We start from the raw sequence: 12,076 nt of genomic DNA, 5'->3' as shown, positions 1-12,076 counted from the left end.
TTGATTATTACATACACGTTAACTTCTGTGATGTTGCAGTCTGCTGCCAAGCCCTAAAATTTGTTATTAATTTGGTCCCTCAGACTGCATCGCCACAACAAAGGGAAATGATGGAGCAAGCAGCAGCACAGATAGCACAGGACAACTGCGAGCTTGCGTGTTGCTTCATTCAGAAAACAGCAGTTGAAAAAGCGGGTCCTGAAATGGACAAACGACTTGCCACAGTAAGTTTTTTTTTTATCCTTTTATTTGTTCCTGCCCTGGTTTTGTTATCGCTGCATCCAATTAATAATTTTTTTGTCTTTGTAGGAATTTGAACTTCGGAAGCATGCTAGGCAGGAGGGTCGTCGTTACTGTGATCCTGTGGTGCTCACTTACCAGGCTGAGCGCATGCCTGAGCAAATCAGGTTGAAGGTGGGAAGTCTTAGTTTGTATGTTTTGTGTGTCTCTCTCTAATTTGATTAAAATTGAGTGTTATGAGTCCATTTAGCTGCATTTTTAAACTGCTCTTTATTTTGAAGTAAATCAATGGTAAATTAATCTTAGACCAATAGGTGCATCTAAAGACAATTCCTCTTCAATTTTTGGGGCTGAAGGTTTAAAGGTGAAGCAATTTCTGACCTGAGGACCAAATGAAACTGTTTCGCTATACCTGAGTTGCAATCCAGCAACCCCAAGTGATATCCTGGAAGGCTCTGGGGGTTATCCATACAGGAAGCCTGTGTGGATAGATCTGCTCTCAGCATGTAACTAAGGTCCACTACATGGTGGATCTCTCCTCACTGCATGCCTTCCTCGTCCTACTTCACCAACCCTAGCATGGGTCCAAGTGTTATCCAACTGTATGTCTAAGCTCTGTGACTCCGGAGAATCCTATCAGATTGCACTCATGTATGCACCAGCACGGACACAGTTCTTGTCTTGATCAAGGAAAGCTTTTGCAGAAGTGATCTTCCTCCTAGAGTATTACACTGCAGATTGACTCTAAAGGTCGACCACAATGAGACTGCAGTGATCCCAAGTAATTTAAAAATACCCTGCTTACTTACTGCAATGTCCAGTTTATAATGCTGGGTACTAACTGTGAACTGTTAGTTTACTGTATTTCACACCACTACCTGCTCACTTACGCAGTATCATCCTGTATATTGTTGAGTGCTCAGTGCCAAGAATATTCAAATGGGATGTTGTTCTGTTATGTTTCTTAGGTGGGAGGTGTCGATCCCAAGCAACTAGCTGTGTATGAAGAGTTTGCACGCAATATCCCAGGCTTTCTTCCCAGTAACGACATTTCACAGCCAACCGGTTTCTTGGCCAAGCCCATGCAGGTACTGTAGAGAATTAACATTTTACTTAATCCTCAGTCTGCCATTTGTGAAAACTCACTGGTTGCTATTTGTTACAGAAGTTCCCAGTTCTAAAGGTCGTCATTTCATACAATTGATGAGTGTGCAGATGTTTTTATAATACGAATTATAGATCATTCTGACAATTGATCAGGAAAGGAGTTGGAGGTGGAATGAAATTTATAAAATAATTGCGGAATTGTAATGACTTGTTAAAGATTATTAAAGTGAACCAAGTTTGTAAATCAGCTTGAGGTAGATTATGTAATATATCCACGCTTGCTGACGTATATTGCTTGATCAGGAGGCAATGTCTTAACTTTAAAAATTCTCATCCCTGTTTTCAAACATGGCTTTGCCCTATCCCTGTAATCTCCTCCAACCTCACTACCCACCAAGATAGCTGTGCTGCTCAAAACTTCAAACCCGTGTGCATCCACCATTGCGATCATGACTTTAATTGCTTTGTCTCAATTTCTGGAATGCCCTCCCTACACCTCTGACTTGCTTTCCGCTTTTAAGACACTGCATAATGCGAACCTTTCTGACCAAGCTTCAGGTCATCTAACTTAATGTCTGATTATTTGGCCTTAGGCATCATACTTGCTCTTAAATGCTCTTGTGAAGTGCTTTGGGGCATTTTATTACATTAAAGGTGCTGTATCAACATCAGTTACGGCTAAGTAATAAGCAGCAAACTTCATCTAGGAGGATGGGTAGTAGGACTTTTACATTTTTAAAGAACATCGTACTTTGGATTGGGTATCCATAGGTGGCAGGGCGTCAAAAATGATGAATGTACATGGTACAGGAAGATCCCAGGTTCATTCTCTTGAATTTCAGTTCACTGATCTTTGGTATTGCAGAACATAATGGCTCTTTGTCCTTTTTTTTATTTTTCACTCATGGGATGTGGGCATCTCTGGCTGGGCTAGCATTTTTATTACCTATCCCTAGTTGCCCTTGAGAAGGTGTCGGTGAGCTGGGGTGGCTAAGCAATGAACCTTTTCTGTCGTTTCTGAATGTAGAGTCAGGTGGGGCTCCTCCTCATCTAGTAACTTCTAATCAATCAAACTTTTCAAAATGTAAGGCTGCTTCAGTGATATGCTTCGCTAAAGATTAATGGGTGCAATAAGAATTGTAGAGGTATTTTTAATTCATTTAATGGGGTGAGGACATCACTGGCTAGGCAGCAATTTTTATCCAACCCTAATTGCTCAGAGGGCAGTTCAGAGTCAACCACATTGCTGTGGGTCTGGAGTCACATGTAGGCCAGACCAGGTAAGGATGGCAGTTTCCTTCCCTAAAGGACATTAGTGAACCAGATGGGTTTTTCTGACAATTGACAATGGATTCATGGTCATCATTAGATTCTTAAATTCCAGATTTTTTTTTATTGAATTCAAATTCCACCATCTGCCGTGCTGGGATTCGAACCCGGATCCCTAGAATGTTATCCTATCTCTAGCGATAATACCACTAGGCCATTGCCTCCCCAAGGTGGGGATAATAGCAAAGTTGAGGATTATTTAATGGACCAGAAGCTGAAAGTGGGACCATTTTCAAGTTAGTGAATATTGCAATGCCACACTTCAGTGCTGGAACCTCAACTATTTACAATCTATATTCATAACAAATAAAGAGGCAGAGTAATAAAAGTTTTCCTGACAATGTAAAAATTGGTGAAAATGTAAGCTGTGGCAAGGACCCGAAGATGATGCAGGAGATGGAGATAAGGTTAATTTACTAGGCAACAAGTGGTAGATGTATTGTAGTGTAAAAATGTGTGAAGTGGTTCATTTGGTTAGAAGAATAGAAAAAGCAGATTTTTTTTAAAACAAATATGAATTTAACTGATGTTCATAGAGTCTTGGATGTGATTGTGCTAGTTACACAACATGCAGGTACAACAAGCAATGAGGAAAGCAGATGGCACATTGGCATTTATTGCAAGGGGATTGGGGTAAAGGAACAAAAGTTTTTTTTTTAATCATTGTACAGGATTTTGGTGAGACCACATGTGGAGTACAGTTTTGGTCTCCACATTTTGGAAAAATAATAACTGCTTTGGCATTGTTATAGTGAAAGTTCATTAAACTAGCCCCTGGGGTGAGGTGTATTCCAACTATGAAAGGCTAAGCAAATTGGATCTGTATTCTCTGGAGTTCAAAATGAGAGATGATCTAATTGAAACTTTCAAGATTCTAAAGGGGCTCAGTAGACTAAACACCGGGAAGTTGTTTCTGCTGGTAGGGATGTATAATAAGGATGGAGATGAGAAATTTCTTCTCTGAAAAAATTATACATCTTTGGAGTTGTTTTGAGTAGTTCTGTGAATTTCTTAGATTGCTTTGGATGAAGGTGTGATCTGAGAAACTAGATTACCTTAGAGTGCGAAAGCTAGTGATAATCCCAATCAGAAATTTTTGGAATAAAATCCTGAAGAGGGGGTTTCTTGAAACTTAGTATGTTTAACCTCAGGTGTATGATAGTTGCTTCTTGGAGCAATCCACGTTTCCAGTATAGAAGTTAGTCACATACCTTAAGACCTCGGTAGGTTTAGGAAATTGACTTTTCCCCCCTCTGGTGTGAGTACTTTAAAAGGGGTGCTTTTTGGGTACTGTACAAGGGACTCTCTTTGAACATGTAAAGGAATGTTAGGATTAGTGGGATTATACGTTAACTGTGTGTTCAAAAATATTTTGAATTTGTTACAAATAAATGATTTTAGTCTATTTTGTTATCAAGGTAGGTTTTGGTCTGGGATCTGACTTGTTCAGCAGTTATATCAACAGGGATCATTGCAGTATTTAGGTTAAAATCGTAGTCACTAACCTGTTACGTTTCATTAAATGACAGTAGACTCAATGGACTGAATGGCCTACTTCTGCTCCTCCATCTTATGGTCTTTTATTTGTTTAATCGAAAATTCTATGTTTACACCAATAGTTCTTGAATTTATTAATGTATATATTTGCAAGAAATGCAATAGTTTTCACACTGGATCTTGCCTTGTTTCTCACAGCAAGCTTGGGCAACTGACGATATTGCACAGATTTATGACAAGTGCATTACTGAACTGGAGCAGCATCTACATGCAATTCCACCAACTCTGGCCATGAACCCTCAGACTCAGGCACTTCGTAACTTACTGGAGGCTGTGGTAATGGCCAGAAACTCCCGTGATGCTATCGCTGCTCTCGGCCTCTTGCAGAAGGTGAGTTCAGTCTGCCCAAATGCTGCTTTGCTCACTTATTGAGTTGTCTAATTCCATTTCCTATGATAGGTTGCATTGTTTAAGTGATTTATTTTAAAAGCTATCTGTGTTTTCAAATATAATTTGCTTTAGTACTTCGAATTTTTCAAGTTTTTTGTTCCAATGGTTGTTTAAAAACTAAAACTATAATTTTGTTAGTAACTTGCTGATATTGTTTTTAAAGTTGAAATCATTTGTGAGCTAAAGTCAAACTCTGCTTTAAATTGAAGGCTGTTGAGGGACTGCTAGATGCCACAAGTGGTGCAGACCCAGACCTCCTGCTTCGTTATCGTGAGTGCCATTTGTTGGTTTTGAAAGCCCTGCAGGACGGTCGTGCTTATGGATCTCAGTGGTGTAACAACAAAATCACCAGGTGTGTTTTTAAACAAAAAAACACAAAAGGCAGTGTGTTATTTTCACTTTGTATTTGTTCCATGGCACATGACACTGCATCTTCAAACACGAATGCTACTGCTGCAGACTGAAGTAAATCGCTAAAAACATCCAATTCACACAAATAATAAAGCAGTATTTAGGGGGTGCACACAACCTGCTCCTAGATAACCAGAGATTGTATACTTGCCATCTTGTGAAGCTAGAGTCTGAATTATAAGTGTCACTTAACAGTAAATATAGTGTTAAACACAGTGACATGCAACACTTGCACAAAATGAGCTGACCTGCATTCGAAAAGTTTGCATCATTTTTGAGTTCTAAAAAAGTTGGCTTGAATGACTCGGTTTAATTGCAGCTGTGGTCGACTAGGAGATACCTGATGTTTTTAGTTTAAAACATATTTAAAATCCGTGACTAACTTGAGGTAGCAAGAGGAGGGATTTGTACCACATAATTTTTCCTGTTTCCTGTAATGTCAAGATAGCTTTGATTACTCTCGTGATGTCTAAATTACAAACAGTTTGAACATCATCTTAATAGTTTAAATAACTTTTTCATAATGAAAAATCCCAAGACATTCCATAAAAGCTTTATTAAATGAAGTTTGAATCATGTGACATACATACACACAGACACATTAAAACAAGCAAGCAAAAGCTTGGTCAATAGCTGGGTTTTAAGGAGCACCTTAATGGAACAGGGAGGTTTAAGACATTGCCACCAGAGATGGACCGATACACAGGAGGCCAGGCAAGAGGTGGTTATAGGTCTTGTTGGGCTGGAGGAGGTGGTAGGTAATAGAGAGGAATCCTCACTTACCAGCATCATTGTGCATGGCTGTGTGAGATAAAAGTTAATAGATTTACATAATGACAGTTCAGATTTAGTAAGCTTGCCAGCTTGTAAGTGTTGTTTGTTCACATAGGTGCCTGATCGAGTGTCGTGACGAGTACAAATACAATGTGGATGCTGTGGAACTGCTCATTAGACACCATCTGGTCAACATGCAGCAATATGACATCCATTTAGCCCAGGTAAGGACCTCCTGTACAGCACTGAACAGTTATGGGTGTTAACACTTGGGCAATGTAAGTTTGCAACTGTGGGGATGTGTTGACTTTGGTTCTTATGCAAAACAAAAATGAGAGCAGAGTGAAATTGGTTGTTTCCCTCACATTTGGAGTGTCTGTCTGTATTGAGGGAGCATAGAGTATAGAGGAGAGGAAGTGGAATATGAGATTGTGATATAATACACTGTGCCCAACTCCCAAGATATTCTTAGAGAATGTCATCTTAAATAAAACTATTTTCTTTGCTTGCAACTGCTTATTTTAACAGCATTGTCAACACTCATGGATTTATTAGTGAGTCCTGTAATGTAGAGGCTTTTCTAATGGTTGTGCCTTCATGTTGAAAATCTGCACATTTCTAATGCAGAATTCTCGCATTTGACAATTGTTCCTAAGTCTAATAAACCGGTCACTTCGCTGTCTAAGGTGATGATAAAGTGTGTGTTTAGTCAGCATTTCTGTAGCAACATAATCAATCCTCTTGCTGCAGCTGGGAGGTGAACAGTTTGATTCAAAACTGTGTTGTTAGTAGCTTTTAAGCCTCACAGGCATTTGTTGTGAAATTGACCTTTTCTATAATTTCTGCTGTTGTTAATCTGGCCAGAGGTGTAGATTGAACTCCGGGATCGTAGAGTTATAGAGATATACAGCACAGAAACAGACCCTTTGATTCAACTCGTCCATGCTGACCAGATATTCTACATTAATCTAGCCCCATTTGCCAGCATTTGGCCCATATCTCTCTCAATCTTCCCATTCATATACGCCTTCAGATGCCTTTTAAATTTGGTAATCGTAACAGCCTCCTCTGCTTCCCTCTGGCAGCTCATTGCTACACTCACCACCCTCTGCGTGAAAAAGTTGCCCCTTTCGTCCCTTTTATATCTTTCCCCTCTCTCCTTAAACCTATGCCCCCTCGTTTTGGACTCCCCCACCCTCCAGGGGAAAGACCTTGCCTATTTACTCCATCTATGCCCCTCATGACTTTATAAACCTCTATAAGGCCACCCCTGAGCCTCCGATGCTCCAGGTTAAATCGCCCAACCTATTCAGTCTTTCCCTATAGTTCAAATCCTCCAACCCTGGCAACTTCCTTGTGAATCTTTTCCAGACCCTTTTCTAGTTTCACAACATCCTTCCTATAACGGGGAGAGCAGAACTGCTTGCAGTATTCTAAGAGGCCTAACCAATGTCCTGCACAGCCACAGCATGACCTCCCAACTCCTATATTCAATGCATTGACCAATAAAGGCAAGCGTACCAAACGCTGCCTTCACTATCCTATCTGCCTGCACCTCCACTTTCAAGGAACTAATGAACCTGCACTCCAAGGTTTCTTCAGCAACACTCCCCAGGACCTTACCATTAAGTGTATAAGTCCTGCCTTGATTTACTTTGACCATGATCATTTCCTCTTCCAAGATATTTTTGTTCTCTGAAACAAAACCATTTGTCTTAAACTTCGTAAGAAGTCAGTCACCAGGTTCAGTGTCTGAAATCTTCTATCTGGCGCAACTTCAGGATTCAAACCAAACAAAATGTTGGCTTGCGTTGCTTGGTTGTTGTCTGAAAATTTGAACTTAAGGTGTGTATTGTTGAAGTACATTTTTGAACTGAGTAAAGTTTTTAATTCCTGCAGTCAATGGAAAATGGCCTGAACTATATGGCAGTAGCCTTCGCCATGCAGTTGGTTAAGTTTCTGTTGGTTGATGAGAGGAGCATTAGTCACGTAACTGAAGCTGACCTGTTCAACACCATCGAAACACTTATGAGGATCAGTGCTCATTCCAGAGGGAATGCACCTGAAGGGTACGTTTTGGGACTTGTTTTGAAAATGGGTTTAAAATGGTATGAAACTGAAGGAAACCTGGTTCTAATAACAGCTTATAGAGCTGTCAGTGCCAAATAGGCTGGTATTTTCTTCAGGAGGTATTTTTTATCGCGAGCAGTGAATTTCAGATGAATAATATTTTGTGATCAAAAGTATTGCTGATACCAGACACATTGTTATATTGACACAATGCAACCGTTAATTTAGATGTCTTATATAAAAAACAGCAGCCTGAGTTCATTCACTATGTAACTGAATCATACAAACTGGAAAGACCTCAGACGGAGTCCATCAAAACTGTTGCTCCTGACTACTGCCAAGTGATTTAACCACCCCCAGCTTGGCTCATGTATGAGGGTACTATTTGGCTTAGTTGTGATACCTGTCCTATGCAGTTAACCTACTGATACATAATCAAAGTACACACAAGAATAGCCATTGCAATAAGTGCTTAGCATGTCAAGCACTGGGGAGAAGTAGAAGTAAAATTATCATCCATTAATAGTCCCTTTGAGCAGAATTTGAGTTCTGTTCAGTTAGTTTTTTTTAAAAATTCTGTTATTAACTGATTCCAAAAGATCAGTTTAGCTAGTGATAAATAGTTTTTAGTAAAACAAAGTAAGAGACTTTTAAAAACAATTATAGTTTGTAATAACATGTTTAGGAATGTACTACATTGGCTTAAATATCTATGTAGTTCATTGGTGCTTGAAAAGGTGTGCTGCTGGTAATGCTTCTCCTCCCGGCCTCCCAAGCTTCACCCTCTGCAGACACTAAATTCAGTTTGTCATTGAGCGCCGATCCATTTCAAAAAGGCCTCAGCAGCCTATCTCAATTCTGTAGGTCTAGTACTTCTCTTCCAACTCTGGCCTCTTTCACTCCTCCCATCTGCTCTACCTTTTGCTGTTTTACATCTCCACATCGGGGACACACCCATCGTTACCACCTTAACTCAGTGATTATCTAACTTCCCTAGGCCTAACTACTGCAGTGCACCTGTTCTGCCTCCTGTGTAACACACACAATTAAATCTTGTGACTGGCATCAAAATGTTAAAAATTGGATTTTGTCTAGTTTTGGATCAGTGATGTGGTTGTTTAATGGAAGCCCCCCAGACTTGAAAGCAATTCAGAAATGGTATTTGCTCTGTGGCAACTTTAATTTTATCTTTAATGTGTTCTCAATACAGATTGCCACAGCTTATGGACCTGCTTCGAGCTAACTATGAAGCTATGATGGACCGTGCACATGGTGGCCCCAACTTTATGATGCATTCTGGAATATCCCAGGCCTCTGAATATGATGATCCTCCAGGCCTTCGAGAAAAAGCCGAGTATCTGCTGAGAGAATGGGTAAACCTCTACCATTCTGCAGCAGCTGGACGGGACAGCACCAAAGCATTCTCTGCCTTTGTTGGGCAGGTAAGGTCAAGGATACTGTTTGAGGATGAGAAAACAGCTGGTTCATAGAAGCTACATTAAAAGGCAATGAAATCTAGTGGAAAGTAACCAAGACGCTAACTGTTGAAATGTATGCTTCCCTGGAAATTACAGGAAAGCTTGGGCCATTTGATCCAATGAGTCCATAATGGTATTTATCCTGTATGTAAGAATTAGCCCTGATAATGTCTCCAGTTCCTTTGCATATCCTTTCTCCTTTTTTTTTCAACCAGCTTCTTAAATGTGGACAGGGGATGTGAGGTTCAATCAATAATTCTGCTCCCTACAGACCCTCAATTCTCTATCGGAGTGACTCCTCTGGCTTTCTGTCCTAACATTCTGAAGTTTATTTCTGTTTACTTTTTCTAGACGCTGTGACAGTCTGTTTCTCTCTACGCGTCTTTTTCCTAGTAACAAAAACCATCTATTTCAAATCGGCTCTTAAAATCCATGTTTTTGTAATGAAAACAGTGCCTGGTTTTGAATTGATGGCTCATACTGGGCAGCCTTCTCTGGAATCCATGCTGCTGTTACATCTTCCTTATATCAGGGAACCCAAGACTGCGCAAAAGACCAACTGTGGACCTTTAAAGTTTTATATGTCATCATAGATTCACGATTATATCTCGGCTTTTGTGTTCAAAATGTTAGCATCAAACCCAGTAATCCATTTATCTTTAGATGACCTTATCCAGTGGCAGTGCTGCCTTTACTGTCTCTTGACCTGCATCACCAAATCTGAATTCCCACATTACTCAGGCCTTCTTACTTTAATCGTTTTATTCGCTTTTTAGTATTGGACTTCATGAGCGTTGCTTGTATCTTGTACAAACTGAGGGGTAACTTGAGAGTTAGTACAGCCTGTCTGTTTCACTTGGATACCTGGATGAAATTCTAAACTCTGCATCTGGAAAAGTGCAGAACAGCGAGCCTGAGATTAATGTTGACCTAGTGTGCCTTGCTGGCTGTTGAATGGTCTATTATCTCTGCAGATGCACCAGCAGGGAATTCTCAAGACCGATGACCTGATTACCCGCTTTTTCCGACTATGTACTGAAATGTGTGTTGAAATTAGTTACCGTGCACAACAGGAGCAGCAGCATAATCCCACAGCCAATCCCACTATGATCAGGGCCAAGTGCTACCACAACCTGGATGCGTTTGTCAGACTAATAGCCCTGCTGGTCAAGCATTCTGGAGAGGCCACCAACACTGTCACAAAAATTAACCTTCTGAACAAGGTGAGTGGGTTTTCATATCATTTACCTATGTCCTGTATGGCTTTGAGGAGCGTTTGGAGCTTAACTTAAATCCCAAAGCCTTTTATTCATACATAAGGAGCAAGAGGGTAACTGGAGAAAGGGTTGGCCCACTCAAGGACAAAGGAGGGAAGTTATGCGAGGAGTCAGAGAAAATGAGTGAGATTCTTAATGACTACTTTGCATCGGGATTCACTGAGGAGAGGGACATGACGTATGTTGAGGTTAGGGATTGATGTTTGATTACTCTAGGTAAAGTCGGCATAAGGAGGGGGGGCCGGGGAAGTGTTGGGTATTCTCAAAGGCATTAGGGTGGACAAGTCCCCAGGTCCAGATGGGATCTATCCCAGGTTACTGAGGGAAGAGAGAGAGGAAATAGCTGGGGCCTTAACAGATATCTTTACGGCATCCTTGAGCACGGATGAGGTCCCAGAGGACTGGAGAATTGCTAATGTTGTCCCCTTGTTTAAGAAGCATAGCAAGGATAATCCAGGTAATTATAGGCCGGTGAGCCTGACGTCAGTGGTGGGGAAGCTGCTGGAGAAGATACTGAGGGATAGGATCTATTTACATTTGGAAGAAAATGGGCTTATTAGTGATAGGCAGCATGGCTATTGTGCAGGGAAGGTCGTGTCTTACCAACTTCATAGAATTCTTTGAGGAAGTGACAAGGTCGAAAGATGAGGGAAGGGCTGTGAATGTCATATACATGGACTTCAGTACGGCATTTGATAAGGTTACCCATGGTAGGCTGATGGAGCAAGTGAAGTCGCATGGGGTCCAGGGTGTCCTAGCTAGATGGATAGAGAACTGGCTGGGCAACAGGAGACAGAGAGTTGTAGTGGAAGGGAGTTTCTCAAAATGGAGAACTGTGACCAGTGGTGTTCCACAGGGATCTGTGTTGGGACCACTGTTGTTTGTGATATACATAAGTGATCTGGAGGAAAGTATAGATGGTCTGATTAGCAAGTTTCCAGATGACACTAAGATTGGTGGAGTAGCAGATAGTGAAGGGGACTGTTGGAGAATGCAGCAGAATATAGATAGATTGGAGAGTTGGGCAGAGAAATGGCAGGTGGAGTTCAATCCAGGCAAATGCGAGGTGATGCATTTTGGAAGATCCAATTCAAGAGCGAACTATACGGTAAATGGAAAAGCCCTGGGGAAAATTGATGTACAGAGAGATCTGGGTGTTCAGGTCCATTGTACCCTGAAGGTGGCAATGCAGGTCAATAGAGTGTTCAAGAAGGCATACGGCATGCTTTCATTCATCAGACTGGGTATTGAGTACAAGAGTTGGCAGGTCATGTTACAGTTGTATAGGACTTTGGTTCGACCACATTTGGAATACTGCGTACGGTTCTGGTCGCCACGTTACCAAAAGGATGTGGATGCTTTGGAGAGGGTGCAGAGGAGGTTCACCAGGATGTTGCCTGGTATGGAGGGCGTTAGCTATGAAGAGAGGTTGAGTAGATTAGG

The 12,076-nt window shown here is 41.0% G+C and overlaps 1 protein-coding gene across 6 annotated transcripts in view; it reads left to right on the top strand.

Moving 5' to 3' along the window:
• The window catches only part of cnot1 (CCR4-NOT transcription complex, subunit 1), a 92,657-nt gene that overhangs the window by 61,041 nt on the left and 19,540 nt on the right, over positions 1-12,076 (top strand). For 5 of the 6 annotated variants that reach the window (XM_048605896.1, XM_048605893.1, XM_048605895.1 and 2 more), the window contains 9 exons: positions 84-224; positions 310-414; positions 1,209-1,328; positions 4,372-4,563; positions 4,833-4,975; positions 5,924-6,032; positions 7,708-7,877; positions 9,089-9,320; positions 10,331-10,579. In XM_048605896.1, coding sequence (XP_048461853.1) covers positions 84-224; positions 310-414; positions 1,209-1,328; positions 4,372-4,563; positions 4,833-4,975; positions 5,924-6,032; positions 7,708-7,877; positions 9,089-9,320; positions 10,331-10,579 — 1,461 coding nt within the window. The remainder of the gene's footprint in view (positions 1-83; positions 225-309; positions 415-1,208; positions 1,329-4,371; positions 4,564-4,832; positions 4,976-5,923; positions 6,033-7,707; positions 7,878-9,088; positions 9,321-10,330; positions 10,580-12,076) is intronic. The other variant, XM_048605892.1, reaches the window with a different exon arrangement.

The sequence above is a fragment of the Rhincodon typus genome, chromosome 15 (genome assembly GCF_021869965.1).
Source record: "Rhincodon typus isolate 14 chromosome 15, sRhiTyp1.1, whole genome shotgun sequence".
Classification (NCBI taxonomy): domain Eukaryota; kingdom Metazoa; phylum Chordata; class Chondrichthyes; order Orectolobiformes; family Rhincodontidae; genus Rhincodon; species Rhincodon typus.
This window is presented reverse-complemented; position numbering and strand designations above follow the sequence as displayed.